Here is a 14,274-nt window from a genome sequence, read left to right as displayed (position 1 = left end):
GTACCACTAAAAAAAGAAAATCCCTGGTTGTCCCTTTAAACAACCCGGAAGAAGAAGAAGAAGATCCCCGCTCTAAACCGGATATCACTGCGGAGCCAGGGTCAGAATCTCTCTTTTACAGCCATCTTGGATATAACGCCCTGAGTCGGTGAGTGTCTCCGCTGACAATCTAACATCATCCAGTCGCTTTTTAAACATTTTCCTCTGTACCAACCGCGTTATATATTAGAGTAAAGTCAGGTCACCCAAACCGTAATGTTATTATTACTCTTCGGGCCTTCCGGTCGGAGATATATGAGCCTTTGTGGCGCCAGCTCAAAATGGGGGAACATGATGATAACCAGGTTGCTAGCAGCAGTCTGTCGGGGCCTCAATTAACTGTGATGAGTGATATAACGCTGTCTTCTATGATAATATGCCTTTTTTAAACTATAAACGTTAAAATAATGAGACTAAGATGCGTTGGACGTGTGCTGTTATTATTTTCTGATAGTTACTGCGATTGTTGAAGCTAATGAAGCTAGTTAGCCGATGTTGCGTCAACACACACAGAGAGCATGCTGAGTTTAAAGCATGGGCTCCGTCACCTGTTCACACATCTGACAACTGCAAGTCCGTCTCTCATTTACCAGTCCGTGCTGACGCAGAACCCCGCAGACTTTATCCATGTGTATTTCCATTACCTGTTGGTGCTGCTAACACTTGAAGCTCACATACTGTTTGTTTTGTCTAACTAGCAACCATGCCCGGCGAAGCCACAGAGACGGTCCCTGTCACAGAGCAGGAGATGCAGCAGCCTCAAGTGGAAACTGGTTCGTATTTTTAACGTTCCTGTACGTGCATGTGTGACTAAATCTTAACTAAAGGGGTCCTGGAGCTCGTTGTGAACAGATGGTCGTCTGTGGACGGTGTATCTTTTGATTTAAAAGAGGGACTGCATTTCAAGATTGGTATAATTCTTGTGTATGGGGAGTTGACTCAGCTGGCTGGAGCTTGAGTTTAACTAACAGGTGACTGGAAGAATCTGAGTGTCACTAGCCATGAGTTGGGACTGCAGTGTTGATAACCCAGTGACCTCAAACAGAGTAATCCAGGACCCATCTTTATCAGCACAAACTCACATTGGTGTTTGGTGAACTAGCACTGACAAGGGGATTTAGTGCACAATGCATGGTGTATGTGTTCTTCCCTGTGAATGGTATAAAACTCACAATGCAGAGACTGAAATTAAACCTACATAGCCATGGCTCGTGGAAGTCTTTGTTGTTCAATTGTCTCGTAATCTTATTGCAGAGTAACTGTTGAATTTCAGGTTTAAATGTTTACCCCATTCATGGGTATGCAAATGGTCAAAACTTGTAAATAGTATTTGTAGCAGAGTAGGTTACATCTTTGGATATTTATTTCTGTGCTGGGTGCTTATAAGACAAAAAGAGGTAATAACTGATTTAATACAGGGAATGTGGGTTGTTTTCTATATTAGGACTTTGCCAGTGACTTTGCATTAATTACCAGACATACTCAAAACAAGGGGAACCGAATCATCCATAAATAATGCATAAAACATCACGGTTATCCATTGCCTTTAGTACAACAGTCTGTGAGTCGTACATAAGTGTTTATGGTCAAATGCTCAGTTCAGCTTTTGTCAATTCACTTACACTGTCTGCATTTATCAACGGTAAATAACTTGATGATAGTAACGCTATCCCACAGTCTGCTGTAGTTTGTGAACTTCTCCACACATGTACGGTTATGTCATGGCGTCATATCCAGACACATTAAGTTTTATCACACACTGAAATGCGTGCTGCACTTTTCATTTACAACAAGCACAGCTAATGGTACAATTCTATTAAATATTTAACATTGTTAAAGCTAAAAGGCAAAATGTATTCAGTATATTACAACAAATGTATTATACACAGATGGAGTTTAGTTTTGAGTTTGTAATGCAGAGTACCAGGGGCAGTTCCAGAGGGAAGCAGGAGTGACCTGGACACTTGCACCTTTTAAAACAGACTTAATGCAAACTAATATATTTTCCATCATTTCCTGATCTGATTTAGTGATAAAATATCTTATGTGATCTGATTCAGTAGAACACAAAACTTTATCAACTCACTTAAAGTTACTGAAAAAAATATACTTAGCCAGGTGACATGTAAAACATAGAATTCAGAAACTTTTTAAAAGAGTCCTAGTTGTCTCAGAATAACATTCAATTCAAAAAGGATTGAATAATGATGTTGGATGTTAACTCTTTGAGAGTTACGTTATGATGCAAGATTATTTAGAGGTTTTAGTCTAAATAATCTGCTTTTACTTACTTTCATGCTTTGTCTACTGTCTTGGAATAATGAAGGTCTTCTGGCACGTTCTCTCAATTAACCACTGCATGGAGTCGGGACACATTATTCTTTTTTTTTTCTTTTTTTTTCTCCTTTGAGGGCACACACAACACTCATTTTTAACTTGGGCAAACAAAGAGTCTGTTCTTCGTCGCTGAACCTGTTCACAACCTCATTGTTACCCTTCACGTGTGGAGCACAAGTTGGTTTTCAGTACACCCTGAGGTGAATTTCTCCCCCAAACAACTTTTCTTGCCCTTTTTCTTGTTACACCTACCTTTTCTTCATCAGCTGCAGTACTGAATTCTCCTACTCCTACTGATACAACTGATCCTATACTGAGCAAGACAATCCCTATGGAAAACACTCCAGAAGCTTCTGTTCCTCCTCAAGAGACAGGCTCCCCAGAAGAATCTAGCATTCAGGCTACTGTTGATCAATCAAATGGTGAAACTGCAGTCCAAGAAATAACTAAGCAATTAGAAGAGATGACACCTGTTTCCCAGCAAGAGGTAACTGCTGAGCTAGCAGTTGCTCCAGCTGATAAGCCAAATGCCCCTGGAGATGAGCCAGCAGCTGTACCAGAAATAATGCCAGATGAACCAACACCGTCTGCTTCTGAAGGCCTCACTGAAAACACTGAAGATGTGACGGCAACTGATTCTCCGAAGACGGAGGTAGAAGAACCGAAGAATTTGGAAATGGCTCAGACTGAAGAAGCACAAAGTCAAGCGTCAGTTGCTGCTGCTGCAGAGTTGGTCATCCAAGATGTGAAACAGGTTTCTGCAGAGACAAATGCCCCTGGAGATGAGCCAGAAGCTATTCCAGAAGAAATCCCAGATGAACCAACCCCATGTGCTCCTGAAGGCATCATGGAAAACATTGAAAATGTGATTGCGACTGAGTCTCCAGAGGTAGAGGAACAGAAGAATTTGGAAACGGCACAAGATCAAGTGTTGCCTGCTGGTATGACCGTTGACTCAGCTATTCAAAATGAAAAGCCAAACAAAGAAGAACCTGTTACACTTCACTCAAAAGCCATTCAGTCAAAGGGGACCTCCAGATCTGATGGCCCCACTCACCACCTGTCAGGTTGGTTTATGTGAAATAGAAGGCGTTCTTCCCTTTTACATGTACCTCTTTGACTCGATGGAAGTATTTTCCACAAGTGGATACTTAAGTTGTACAAATGAACGCAATGGTTATGGATTAATACATTACACAGTATAGTCCGAGTAATTTAAGAAGCTTGCTTAAATTGCTTCAGGACATTCTGTTGTAGGTTGAGTAATTTTTGTCATGGTTAAATTATCACAAATTAAAAAGTAATCTTGGTTTCTGTTTTTAAATTTGTCCAAAAATGTGTTTTTTCTTTTAACTTCTTTAAGAGAATTATTAACTCCCATTCAAAGACAGCTGTTCTTGACCCACGTGCTCCCGCTTAGGTATTAGCAAGTGGGATGTTTTCATCATTATGTTGTGACATGCGTTGCTATTTTTAAGTGCATCTTAACCTAACATAGGATGTTTTGTGTGGAAAATGATTGGTATTTGTTGCACATATTGAGTGGCAATTTGCATCAAACTCTTTAAGCTAGGCAGGTTTGTCCTTTTCCCTAACCCTCAAGACCGCATCTTGGTTTGTGATCATTAACCCGCACGAGTAAGACCTTAAATTCTCATCCGAAAACTTTAAAGACATATTTTTCTATTCAGCTACACCTCCTGCCCCAGCTCCCTCCCAGAAACCTGAGGCAGCTTCAGGCCCTGCAAAACCCAAAGGCAAAGATGCCAAAAGTGCCCAGGGTTCTTCTGCCCCAAAGGCTGTCCCTGGAAGAAGAAAACGCTCCTCTATGTCTGCCTCTTCTTCTTCACCCACCTCACCAAAATCTGCTACCTCAACTACTCCTCTGTCCCCTTTAGTATCTCCCCTAGCGTCCTCACCTGGTAGTGCTTCTGGTAATCGCTTCACTCCTAAGGTTGTCAAAGCTGGCAAACAAGGAAAGCCTAAGAAAGGAGAGGCGTTTGTGCCTGCTCCTGCACCTGTGGAGTGCAAGGTGTCAGCAGCAGTTCAGGTAGAGGCTAAGCAAACTGTCATTGAAGCTAAACCTGCCCCTGAGCCAAGCAAACCCTTACCAGCTGCTGCAAAGCCAGTTGTTCCCCCAGCTGCTTTTAAAGTTACCTCAAAGCCTGCTGTGGCTGCTCCGGTTTCATTTTCGGACACACTCGATTCCAGCCCCCCCAAACCTGTTGAAGTTAAGATGGCTCCAGCAAAAGCTGTCCCTGCTCCTATAGCTGTTGAGGATGAGCTCCCTCCCCTTATCCCACCTGTGAAGTCAGTGAAAATGCCAGAAATTGTTGAAAGCAGCAAAGCTGAGGCCACTGTGAAAACCGTACCGGCCGAAAGTGCTAAAATAATTGCTGAAGTCCCAAAAGCAGCTGCTAAATCCTCTAAATCAGCTCCCAATAAGGCTCCAGAGGCCACACTGCCCCCCATTGAGGCAAAAACTGCTCCAGTTGAGGCTCCAAAGCCAGTTGCAAAGGCCAAAGCTGCTCCTGTTGAGGCTCCTAAGCCGGTTGAGGCTCCTAAGCCGGTTGAGGCCAAACCTGCTCTGGTTGAAGCTGTGAAGCCAGTTGTTGAGGCTCCTAAGCCAGTTAAAGAGGCCAAACCTGCACCTGTTAAAGTTACTAAGCCAGTTAAAGAGGCCAAGCCGGCTCCTGTTGAGGTTCCTAAGCCAGTGGTTGAGGCCAAACCGGCTCCTGTTGAGGTTCCTAAGCCAGTGGTTGAGGCCAAACCGGCTCCTGTTGAGGTTCCTAAGCCAGCTGTTAAGACTCTTAAGCCCGTTGAGGAGGCCAAACCTGCGCCTGTTGAAGTTTCTAAACCAGCTCCTAAGCCCGTTGAGAAGGCCAAACCTGCGCCTGTTGAAGTGACTAAGCCAGTTGAGGCCAAACCGGCTCCTGTTGAGGACCCTAAGCCAGCTGCTAAGACCCCTAAGCCAGTTGTTGAGACCAAACCTGCTCCTCCTATTGAGTCTCTCAAACCAGTGGCCTCTGAAGTCGGCACGCCAACTCCTGTGAAGCCGGTTGAACTAGTTGAGGTTAAGGCTGCACCTGCAGAGGCTGCCAAGCCTACCAAACCAGCAGCTGAACCTTCACACTCCCCATTAAAATCTGTTGAGCCTGCTGTTCCTGCCCCAGCCCCACGTAAACTCACATTCGCTGAGGCTGTTGCATCCCCTGCTCCAGTTAAACCTGAGGTACAGTTAATCAATGAGCATGTCTCCACACCCAAACCTGCCCCCACTCCTGTTAAAACCCCAGCCAAGGTGGAGCCTGTGATCAAGAACGACGAGGGTATTTTCTTCTTTCTCTCCTTTGTGTGCCTTCTGTTTTTTTCCCAACTGTCTCTACTCCGTGGGAACTGCTCAGATGAATACCGTTAGCCATGTCGAGTACTGACGAAGACGTGTAGTGGTCAGGCTTTTAAATGCAAACGAATAGGAAGGTCTTGTCATACAACTTCAGTATTTTGTAGTTTAAATGATTGACCCTGTTTTATGTTTTCAAAATGGGGGGTGTGCATTTCACTCGGGTAGTGTACATAATGTAAATTGAATCACTGTTAACTGCTCTTTCATTCCACAGGATTGATGCAGTAACTTGACTGCTAGCAACTGTATAAACATTTACTGGGTGTAATTTCGTTTTGCTTTCTGCGGCTGATTTCTTTAGGATCTGGCACTGAGTCAGACAGCGATGACTCAGTCCCTGAGCTGGAGGAACAGGACTCTGCACAGACACAGACGCAGCAAGCTCAGGTGAGCCTTCAGTGTGGTCTAACACATTTGTGTATGCTGATGACCAAACAAAAAATGAGCTTAAAGAAACTTTGTGAAAAGTATTGGGCAGATGTTTTTCCTTTACTCTTCTATGATGATTAACACAGTGACTTTCGTTCTTCTGAGTCTACTGATGCCAACCTTTCTGTCCTGAGAAGAGTGATGAAACAGTAGCTTAACAATTTTATCTACTTTATATTAATGTAAAGGTAACTGTGTCTGTAATACTTCACTGTCTTGTCTATCATAGCTTGCAGCGGCTGCAGAAATAGACGAGGAACCTGTCAGCAAAGCAAAACAGAGCCGCAGTGAAAAGAAGGCACGGAAGGTAAGGCCCTCAGTGTACTAATTATCTTATTGACACTTCATTACTTCTCATTAACTGACTAAATTGGCCACATTTGTGTCATTTTTCTTGCAGGCTATGTCAAAGTTAGGCCTCAGGCAGGTAACAGGGGTCACCAGGGTCACCATTCGCAAGTCAAAGAACATCCTGTTTGTCATTACCAAACCAGACGTCTACAAGAGCCCTGCGTCAGACACATATATCGTCTTTGGTGAAGCTAAGGTACGTCCTACACTGATGTTGGTCTCATTAATCGACATCCTTGAGATGTCCAGTCCAGGCTTTTATGTGGAAGTAGAATACTTGTTTAAGGGTTCAGATGATGACACTAAAGGGATGGTCAAAATGTGCCAAATGTGTTGACGCATCTCTGCTCTTTTTTTTTTTTCTGTGCCACAGATCGAAGATCTTTCCCAGCAAGCCCAACTTGCAGCTGCAGAAAAATTCAAGGTACAGGGGGAAGCTGTATCAAATATCCAGGAAAACACACAGACGCCAACAGTACAGGAGGAAAGCGAAGAAGAAGAGGTACAATGTTGCCGCTTGACTAATAGAAATGTGCACTGCTCACCTTGCTTGATTCACTTTAGCTATAACCATTGTGTTTTGTGTATTGTTCAGGTTGATGAGACCGGAGTTGAGGTCAAGGACATCGAACTCGTTATGTCTCAAGCAAACGTGTCGCGGGCGAAGGCTGTACGCGCTCTGAAAAACAACAACAATGACATTGTCAATGCTATTATGGTAAGATTCAAGAAACTTAAAACATTTTTTAACGTTTTTAATAAAGATTATGCATATCTCTGTTTACAAATATGTAATCATGGAAACCTCTTCAGTGATGATTGAAACAGTGACTTTCGTTCTTCTGAATTTACTGAAGCCAACCACTCTGTCCTGAGAAGAGAGAAATTAATTTAAAAGGGAACTGTTTTTTCACACATAAGTCTCACAAACTGTTTTTGTTTTCTTTTCAGGAGTTGACAATGTAATGGGACCCTGGCAAAGACGGGTTCAAGAAAGGTTGCTGATTTAAGCTCATTTATACAATTTATACCCAAGATGGAAATAAAGTTGTGGCTTGAAATGAAAGGTTGATGCATTGGTGTTTTTTCTGGTCTATGACGATGGATTGTTTACTGTAGGGGACAAAGCTGTTGGTGAAGTGATATTAAATGCTTATGTGCAAGAGCAATACCCAACAAACTAAGTATAGGAGTAAATAAAAGTATTTTCCAGTGTTTTTTTTGTGAAACCGAATTATAAAAAAGCTGCAGAATAACAAATATGCACATCAGCCTAAAGAATGCAGGTAATGCACCATTAAATCGGTTTATATAATGAAATTGTTTTTTGATTGTGGACATTGTAAAAGAAAAATAAAATGGCATAAACCTGAAGACTCATGATTCAATAACGCTACAAAGAAATGTAATTCATTTGATCAGTCTGATGTTTGATGGTTTGACTTGGTGCATGTATGAAACCAAGTAAACACTTCAGGGAATGCAATGGCTATTTGTGGGTCTTCTGAAAAGCACTAGACAATGAACCTTGATGGCAACCTGTTTATGAGGTCCTCCCTTTTTGAAACTTCACTGTTTCAGATATAATTCCGAAGTTACAGTATATAGGTGACATCTCAATTTATTGTTCTCAATTGGGTAAAGTTCCCTTGTGAATGACAGAATACACTTGATCTACTTGACCCGTCTACAGCCACACAAGCAATTCACCTTCAGGGTTTTAAGTCTGCCCTTGGTTACAGCTGGACACGTGCTGTTTGTTCATGTCTATGAATAATGTGTAAGAAAACAAGTGAAATTACTCATTTTTGGCTAATGCAACCCTTGCATTGAAAGACAAATAAGCATGAAAATATTGCAAGTGGAATAAGACTTCTCACTGATGGAAGACTGACATAAACTTTCAAAGGTGGCAATATGAGGACCAAGTTTGAAGTCCACCCTGCCCCCCTTAACTCAAAATAATGTTTGCTTATTGTTTCTTGGCTGATGTGTTTGACCATCATGGACTAAAGTATAACTTGTTGATTTGAATTAAGCTCATTTAAGTAATTAACCTTTTTAAAACGACAAAAGCCCAGCAGTATCAGAATAATCTAAAACTAAAGCACTTGTGTTAGTTTATTAAAAAGCGTACTTATGTTCGGGCAGGGAAATTAATCATGTTTAAAATTGCCATAATCCAGCAGCCCAAACTGAGTATGGCGTTTTCAATTGAATTTCTTAGCATCAGTATGTTCACATTGCTGTACAAGATAACATGCAGCTGTTATTGAGATTGGAATAATCTTTTAGTAATTATTCTGCAGTAATAAATACATCTGACATGTGTCCTCTAATTTAATAATTTAATTTAATAATCATTGTATTTTGAACACCTACATCTAATGATTCTGTATTCTTTAGTAACATGTCTTCGGACTATTAGAGACGAGGTTATTTGAAGTGTGCATCATAATAACAATGAATGGTACAGTAAATGCACACTGCCTCCTTCTTCTTCATCACCAGCAGCTGTGGATGAAAGCTCTAGAAACGTCGAGCACGCTCTAGTACGTCAGCGCCGACATTCCCGTCGCTCGATACGCAAGAAGATCCGTACTAATCTGGAGTCCAGAGAGGCGTTCGCATTGCATTGCTTGTTTTGTGGCCAGCATTCCCCTGCGTTTTTTGCGAGCATTACCATTGTTTTTTTAAACTCAACACTCTCTGTAACTGCGATAAAAAAAAGACTTTCCGCGGAGACATGTAAGTTGTTGAAAAAATGTATTTAAATGTGAATAACAGGCGGAATGTGTGTGATTGAACAACCTGCTAAACTAGCCGACGTTAGCTGTGTGACAACATGCTCTTTTCAAAGGCGGGAGGATGGCCTCGCCTCGGTGAACTAAAAGCTAATGATACCTCGCTAGGTAGCTAGAAGCACATAGAGACTGAGTGGGCGAAAACACCCCCTACCATTAAGGTAAATGTGTAAAACGTGGTATCCTGGCTATACCTGTAAACACATCTACTTTAGCCTGCGGGATGAATCAGGCGCACCGCATGGCTCCATCATCGTAGTGTCTAACGTAAGGGACTGTTAGCTTGACCAGCTAGCAGACTCCGTCGGCTGGGGCTATGGCTTAACTACTATTACTGCTTCAGCAGAAGTCCTGATTCATAAAGACAAACTGGAGGCTTTATTTATTGTACAATCCAAACTAATATGTAGTCGGTGTTATTAGATGAATGAAGCCAGCGTGTGTGTGTGTGTCGGTAGCTTCCGCCTCTGCCTCGGTTTGTCTGATCACTCGTGTAAGAGGATTGTGATAACGAGGCCATCAGCAGCAGAGGAATATAAAGTGATTTAAACGCATAAAGATCGTATCGATCACTCGAGTAAATCATCGAGATGTTTTTGATAAGGTGTACTTATATTGTCTCTCCATTGGAAGTCTGTAATCCATACATAGTGAATATATTTTTTTTTAATGAATGTGGATCAGTCACAGATTAATGAATATGATTAAAAGTTTTCCGTTTGTTTAATAATAAAGACAGTCATATTTCTTGCTTTAATTCACCCCCATGAAAGCAGACTGATCTCTGCTTTTACACAACAAATGGTTTACACTTTCTGAATGAAGTACTTGTAATTATTGCAGAGACTACCATGTGCTTAAAACATTGTTTGTGCATACATGTTTGACTTTTAAGAGCTGTTTGATATAAGACCTATCTGTGTAACTGGATGCAGTGTGGCAACCAGATCCAAAGGCTGTTTAGCAGCAGGCTGTTGTGCCTGAATACTTAACCATCCACCTGCCACCAGTCATTTTGACCTGTATTATACATTTTTAATGCAATTTGTGTGCTTGATGAGGATCTGTATCCAAAAGAAAAAACGTAACTAAGGAAAGTGAGGAATTTACAACAGGTTTCCCACTGGAGCAAGAAAAATGACTTCCTCCTCTCACTTTGTGACAGGCTGTTAACATGTGTTGTTTGATGTTCATTTGTTCACAGGCATCCTGCAACTGCCAAGTGGTACGATAGGAGGGACTCTGTTTTTATAGAGTTCTGTGTAGCAGACAGCAAAGACGTTAAAATCAATTTTGAAAAAGCAAAGTGTGTTTTCAGGTACGTGTCCCTCGTTCTGGCTCTTTTATTTGTTAATGTTTTTTGTTTTGTTTTTATACTCATTCCCTTTTCTTTTACAGCTGTATCGGGGGAACTGACAACACCAAACATGTGAATGAAATAGAACTTTTTGAAGCAATTGATGAAAATGTAAGTAACTTACAGTCTGATGCTTTGTTTTGAATACTATTATTTTTTTATACATTTTATGAATGCAGTCTTAAAATCAGCCTCATTGACTATATTCTTTTCATCTTTACAAAGGAATCCAAACAGAAACGGACAGATCGCTCAGTGCTGTGCTATTTACGAAAAGCACAGCCAGGGAAGGCATGGCCGAGGCTAACGAAAGAAAAGGCGAAGGTTCGTCTGACACAAACGCAGTCAATAAATAAAAAGCACAGTTTGATATAGGAGTACAAGCTTCATTAAAAATGTCATAACGTTTCTTCAATAATACTTATAAAGAGCTTTTCTTTTTCACAGCTGAGTTGGCTCAGCGTTGACTTCAACAACTGGAGAGACTGGGAGGATGACTCCGAGGAAGAGATGGGCCAATTCGATCAATTCTCAGATGTGAGCTCTGCCGCAATGATTTGAAATAATTATTAGTTGCTCTGATGATGTTAGTATTTGAATGAATGGCGAGATCCTCAGTCACAGTCATACAGAGGCCCTACATATTGACTCTGGTCGAGGCCAAAAAAGGAGCTTTAGAAAACATGGGTGTCAGGATAAAGAAACAAAAATATTGTCACACCGAAAAATGTTGATCTTAGTCTGTCATTGTAACTGCTGAATATTACATAGCTTAGTTTGAATTGGTGCAAATCTTTTTACTTAAAAAGGTCAGATTATTAAACTAATTTAATAAGTGCATGCATTTGTGTGAATGGAATAACTGTACGTCATTGTCCTGTCTCTTCTACTCTGCTTTGTCCCGGTCTCTAAACACAAAAGTACCAAAGTTAAAGTATCGTTACTAAAAATGACTGTTATAAACATATAAAGGGTTGCAACAACATTTAACTACCGAATATTGTTTCTTAAACTGTGTGCCCCAGTGTCTCTCTTCACCTGTAATTGCTGATTGACCTATGGACCAAACCTAAAGGTGTAATGAATGGGTTTTGTCTCTTACTGTTTGCAAACACCATTCAGAGTTAGCCTCTGCAGCCACAGGGAGAGGAGCTGTGGTCTTGTGCGTTCGAGTGGGAATAACAGAGGAGGCTATTAAAATAAAGAGAAACTGTTGCTAACCATTTGACGGCGGTCCTCAGTCAGACTGATGCGTCAAAGGTTGATGACAAATAACATCCTGAAGTGAGCAAAACAAATCAGATGATACAGACAGGGCAGAGTCTCTGCAGATAATAATGAAGCCGTATGATTTAACATAAACATCAGTGAGGATTGACACAGATTCTTTGATTCCTTGTTTATCCTTTGAAATAAAATCAATGATGTTGCATTAATTATATTATGTGAACGTTACAGATGATGCACAACATGGGAGGCGATGATGACCTACCTGATCTGGACGGTGCAGAAGATGTAAAAATATTTTTTGTTTTCTTCTCGTCATTGCAGCTAACATGTTTGTGCCAGTACAGACCAAGTCTTCTTTAAGTGAACTCGGATGGTTGTTTTAATTAAAAGTAACATTTCCAACCTTGTCTCCCCCTCTGTCCTTGCAGGACGAGTCCGCCGATAGCGATGATGAGAGTAAGTGTGCCCATCATGTGGAGTAAACACTTGTGAGCAGATTTTTTTTGTTTGAAATGAATCTGTTGTGACGTAATGTTTGATTTGACTTCTGCTTCACTTGTCCTCCAGAAATGCCCGATTTGGAATAGAAGACTGTAAGACTCTGGAGAGAAAAATGGAGGAACGCAGAGGAATCTCAACAAATGTATATCTTGAAAACGAAGGCAGTGACAAACAAACTGTACATATGAGTCTGTAGCCATATTTAAATCCATAGCCTCAGCTCCAAACTCTTGGCCGACCTGTCCACTGATGGTTGATATGCATGGTATTGTACAGAGCAGCTATCTCCACTTCCATTTGCTGTACTGCACCTTCTTGGGTATCTTGTTTTACTGTTCAATATTACAAGTAAGCACACATTATTTGTTGGAAAAAAAGCTGTGTTGTAGTCCTCAAATGAGCAATACATGTTGAGGGAGAATTTGTTTACTAATTGTTTCAAATGATTAGGCCCACCCTATTCCCAATGCTGTATTAGGTAAGTCGATCGGTGTAGTTTTATTTCACGAAGACAGACAACTATAGATGTACTAAAAAAATTTAGATGTATTTACTGATTGGATTCCTCTAAAGTGTCCCATGTGCTGTGAATTAGATTTTCCAGGAAGCCAGTCTTGTTTGTCGTGGCTTAACCTTCCAGTTTTTGTTTGCCTCCACTTCTTTATTTTAATTTTTTCTTTAATTGGACAATTCTGAGATTACTGCATAAATATTTGAATCCCCTGGGTAATGAGCCTCATTTATAATCTGAGTGAGTTCCATACATTTCACATTTTAAACGGCTCCTCTCTCTGTACCCTCCTGCAGAAACAAGGTGAAATGTCTTGCGTCTTACAATGAGGCTTGAAGCTTGGTTGGACCTCAGCATCGTTATGGTGTGTTGCTTTTCTCCAGGTTCTTTCCTTTTTGTTCATCTCTAGAATGATGCTCCCTCTTTGTGGTGAGGGAGGTTTGGGACGTTAGGCGAAGTGTAATGACCAAATTATATTTGCACTGTCAATAAAATGTAAGCGGAGACAAACGGTGTTGAATTACAGTGAAAGTTCTTTTTTATTGTCTACATCTTTCTAATAAACTGTTCAAGAATCATTTTAAAAGCATTTTTCATGACTTATTTTATTAACCTCTCATGTTGTACTTTTGTTTTGAAATGGGAGGATCATGAATATTTGGATTCAGGCCTGAATCTGGAAGGGAATAATATGAAAGGTGTATGAAATAACCTTGGTTAATGTTTTGATGCAACTAGCTTTGTGTGTTTAACGTCATAAATTAACTCTAAACTTGAATGAAGAATCTTTAAATTTTAAAAATATGAAGCAGTGTACAGTCATAATTCATAGACAAATATGAACTTTTTTTTAAAATTAGGATTGAGTTTAAAGAATTATATGATAAAACATTTCATTAATTATAGTTTTTAGATAATGTTTAACCTTATGACGCTAGAACTCAATTTACGTTCACTCTGTTATTTTTAATAGATTCGTTTTCTTATAGATTGTAATACTTGGAAACTGCTGTGTTTCGGAGCTAGGACCCAGAAGCCTCCAGGATCCTCGGCCCAGAAAATTAGCATACTTCCTCTTTAGGCCTGATTTCCTTCATTTCGCTTCTGTGAAGCTCCCTGAAATATGTTGCATCAATTTCCTGTCGTCTTCCATAAACATTAAAATACACCCGTAAATGCTCATCTTGTCCCTGTATAAGAATGTCGAACTACAAAGAGGAGGTAGTTTGCTGTAATTAATTGAACTTCTCTGAGCAATTATCTAACCTCTCACTTTCCAAAGTTGTATGGCAGGTTCCCTTTAAAATCC

General features: G+C 40.6%; 2 protein-coding genes across 4 annotated transcripts; both read left to right on the top strand.

Moving 5' to 3' along the window:
* The first annotated feature begins 38 nt into the window (after positions 1–38).
* On the top strand, positions 39–7,628 carry naca (nascent polypeptide associated complex subunit alpha). Of its 3 annotated transcripts, none has more exons than XM_079358589.1 (9): positions 39–148; positions 738–812; positions 4,068–5,705; positions 6,084–6,169; positions 6,441–6,518; positions 6,612–6,758; positions 6,936–7,064; positions 7,158–7,280; positions 7,514–7,628. In XM_079358589.1, exons 2-9 carry the CDS (start codon positions 743–745, stop codon positions 7,526–7,528), a joined length of 2,286 nt encoding a protein of 761 aa, XP_079214715.1. In that variant the 5' UTR covers positions 39–148; positions 738–742; the 3' UTR covers positions 7,529–7,628. The 3 variants fall into 3 exon arrangements, with proteins under 3 accessions (XP_079214715.1, XP_079214716.1, XP_079214717.1); XM_079358590.1 differs by lacking the exon at positions 4,068–5,705 and adding an exon at positions 2,643–3,443 and having other exon boundaries at positions 41–148; XM_079358591.1 differs by lacking the exon at positions 4,068–5,705 and having other exon boundaries at positions 43–148.
* Positions 7,629–9,099: 1,471 nt separating this feature from the next.
* On the top strand, positions 9,100–13,543 carry ptges3b (prostaglandin E synthase 3b (cytosolic)). Its single transcript, XM_079360400.1, has 8 exons — positions 9,100–9,310; positions 10,571–10,684; positions 10,765–10,834; positions 10,949–11,047; positions 11,171–11,260; positions 12,182–12,238; positions 12,382–12,409; positions 12,521–13,543. Coding segments are annotated over exons 1-8 (480 nt in total). The 5' UTR covers positions 9,100–9,308; the 3' UTR covers positions 12,541–13,543.
* Positions 13,544–14,274: the final 731 nt, after the last annotated feature.

This window comes from Symphodus melops (genome assembly GCF_947650265.1).
Source record: "Symphodus melops genome assembly, chromosome: 13".
NCBI classification, from domain to species: domain Eukaryota; kingdom Metazoa; phylum Chordata; class Actinopteri; order Labriformes; family Labridae; genus Symphodus; species Symphodus melops.
This window is presented reverse-complemented; position numbering and strand designations above follow the sequence as displayed.

Bases quoted from the DNA above. Each gene is read 5' to 3' on its own strand.
- ptges3b (XM_079360400.1), top strand. The intron at 12,239-12,381 runs GTAAAAATATTT...CTGTCCTTGCAG, and splicing joins ATCTGGACGGTGCAGAAGAT to GACGAGTCCGCCGATAGCGA. The intron at 12,410-12,520 runs GTAAGTGTGCCC...CTTGTCCTCCAG, and splicing joins CGCCGATAGCGATGATGAGA to AAATGCCCGATTTGGAATAG.
- naca (XM_079358589.1), top strand. From the start codon at position 743: ATGCCCGGCGAAGCCACAGAGACGGTCCCTGTCACAGAGCAGGAGATG. The intron at 6,170-6,440 runs GTGAGCCTTCAG...TGTCTATCATAG, and splicing joins CACAGACGCAGCAAGCTCAG to CTTGCAGCGGCTGCAGAAAT. The intron at 6,519-6,611 runs GTAAGGCCCTCA...TTTTTCTTGCAG, and splicing joins GTGAAAAGAAGGCACGGAAG to GCTATGTCAAAGTTAGGCCT.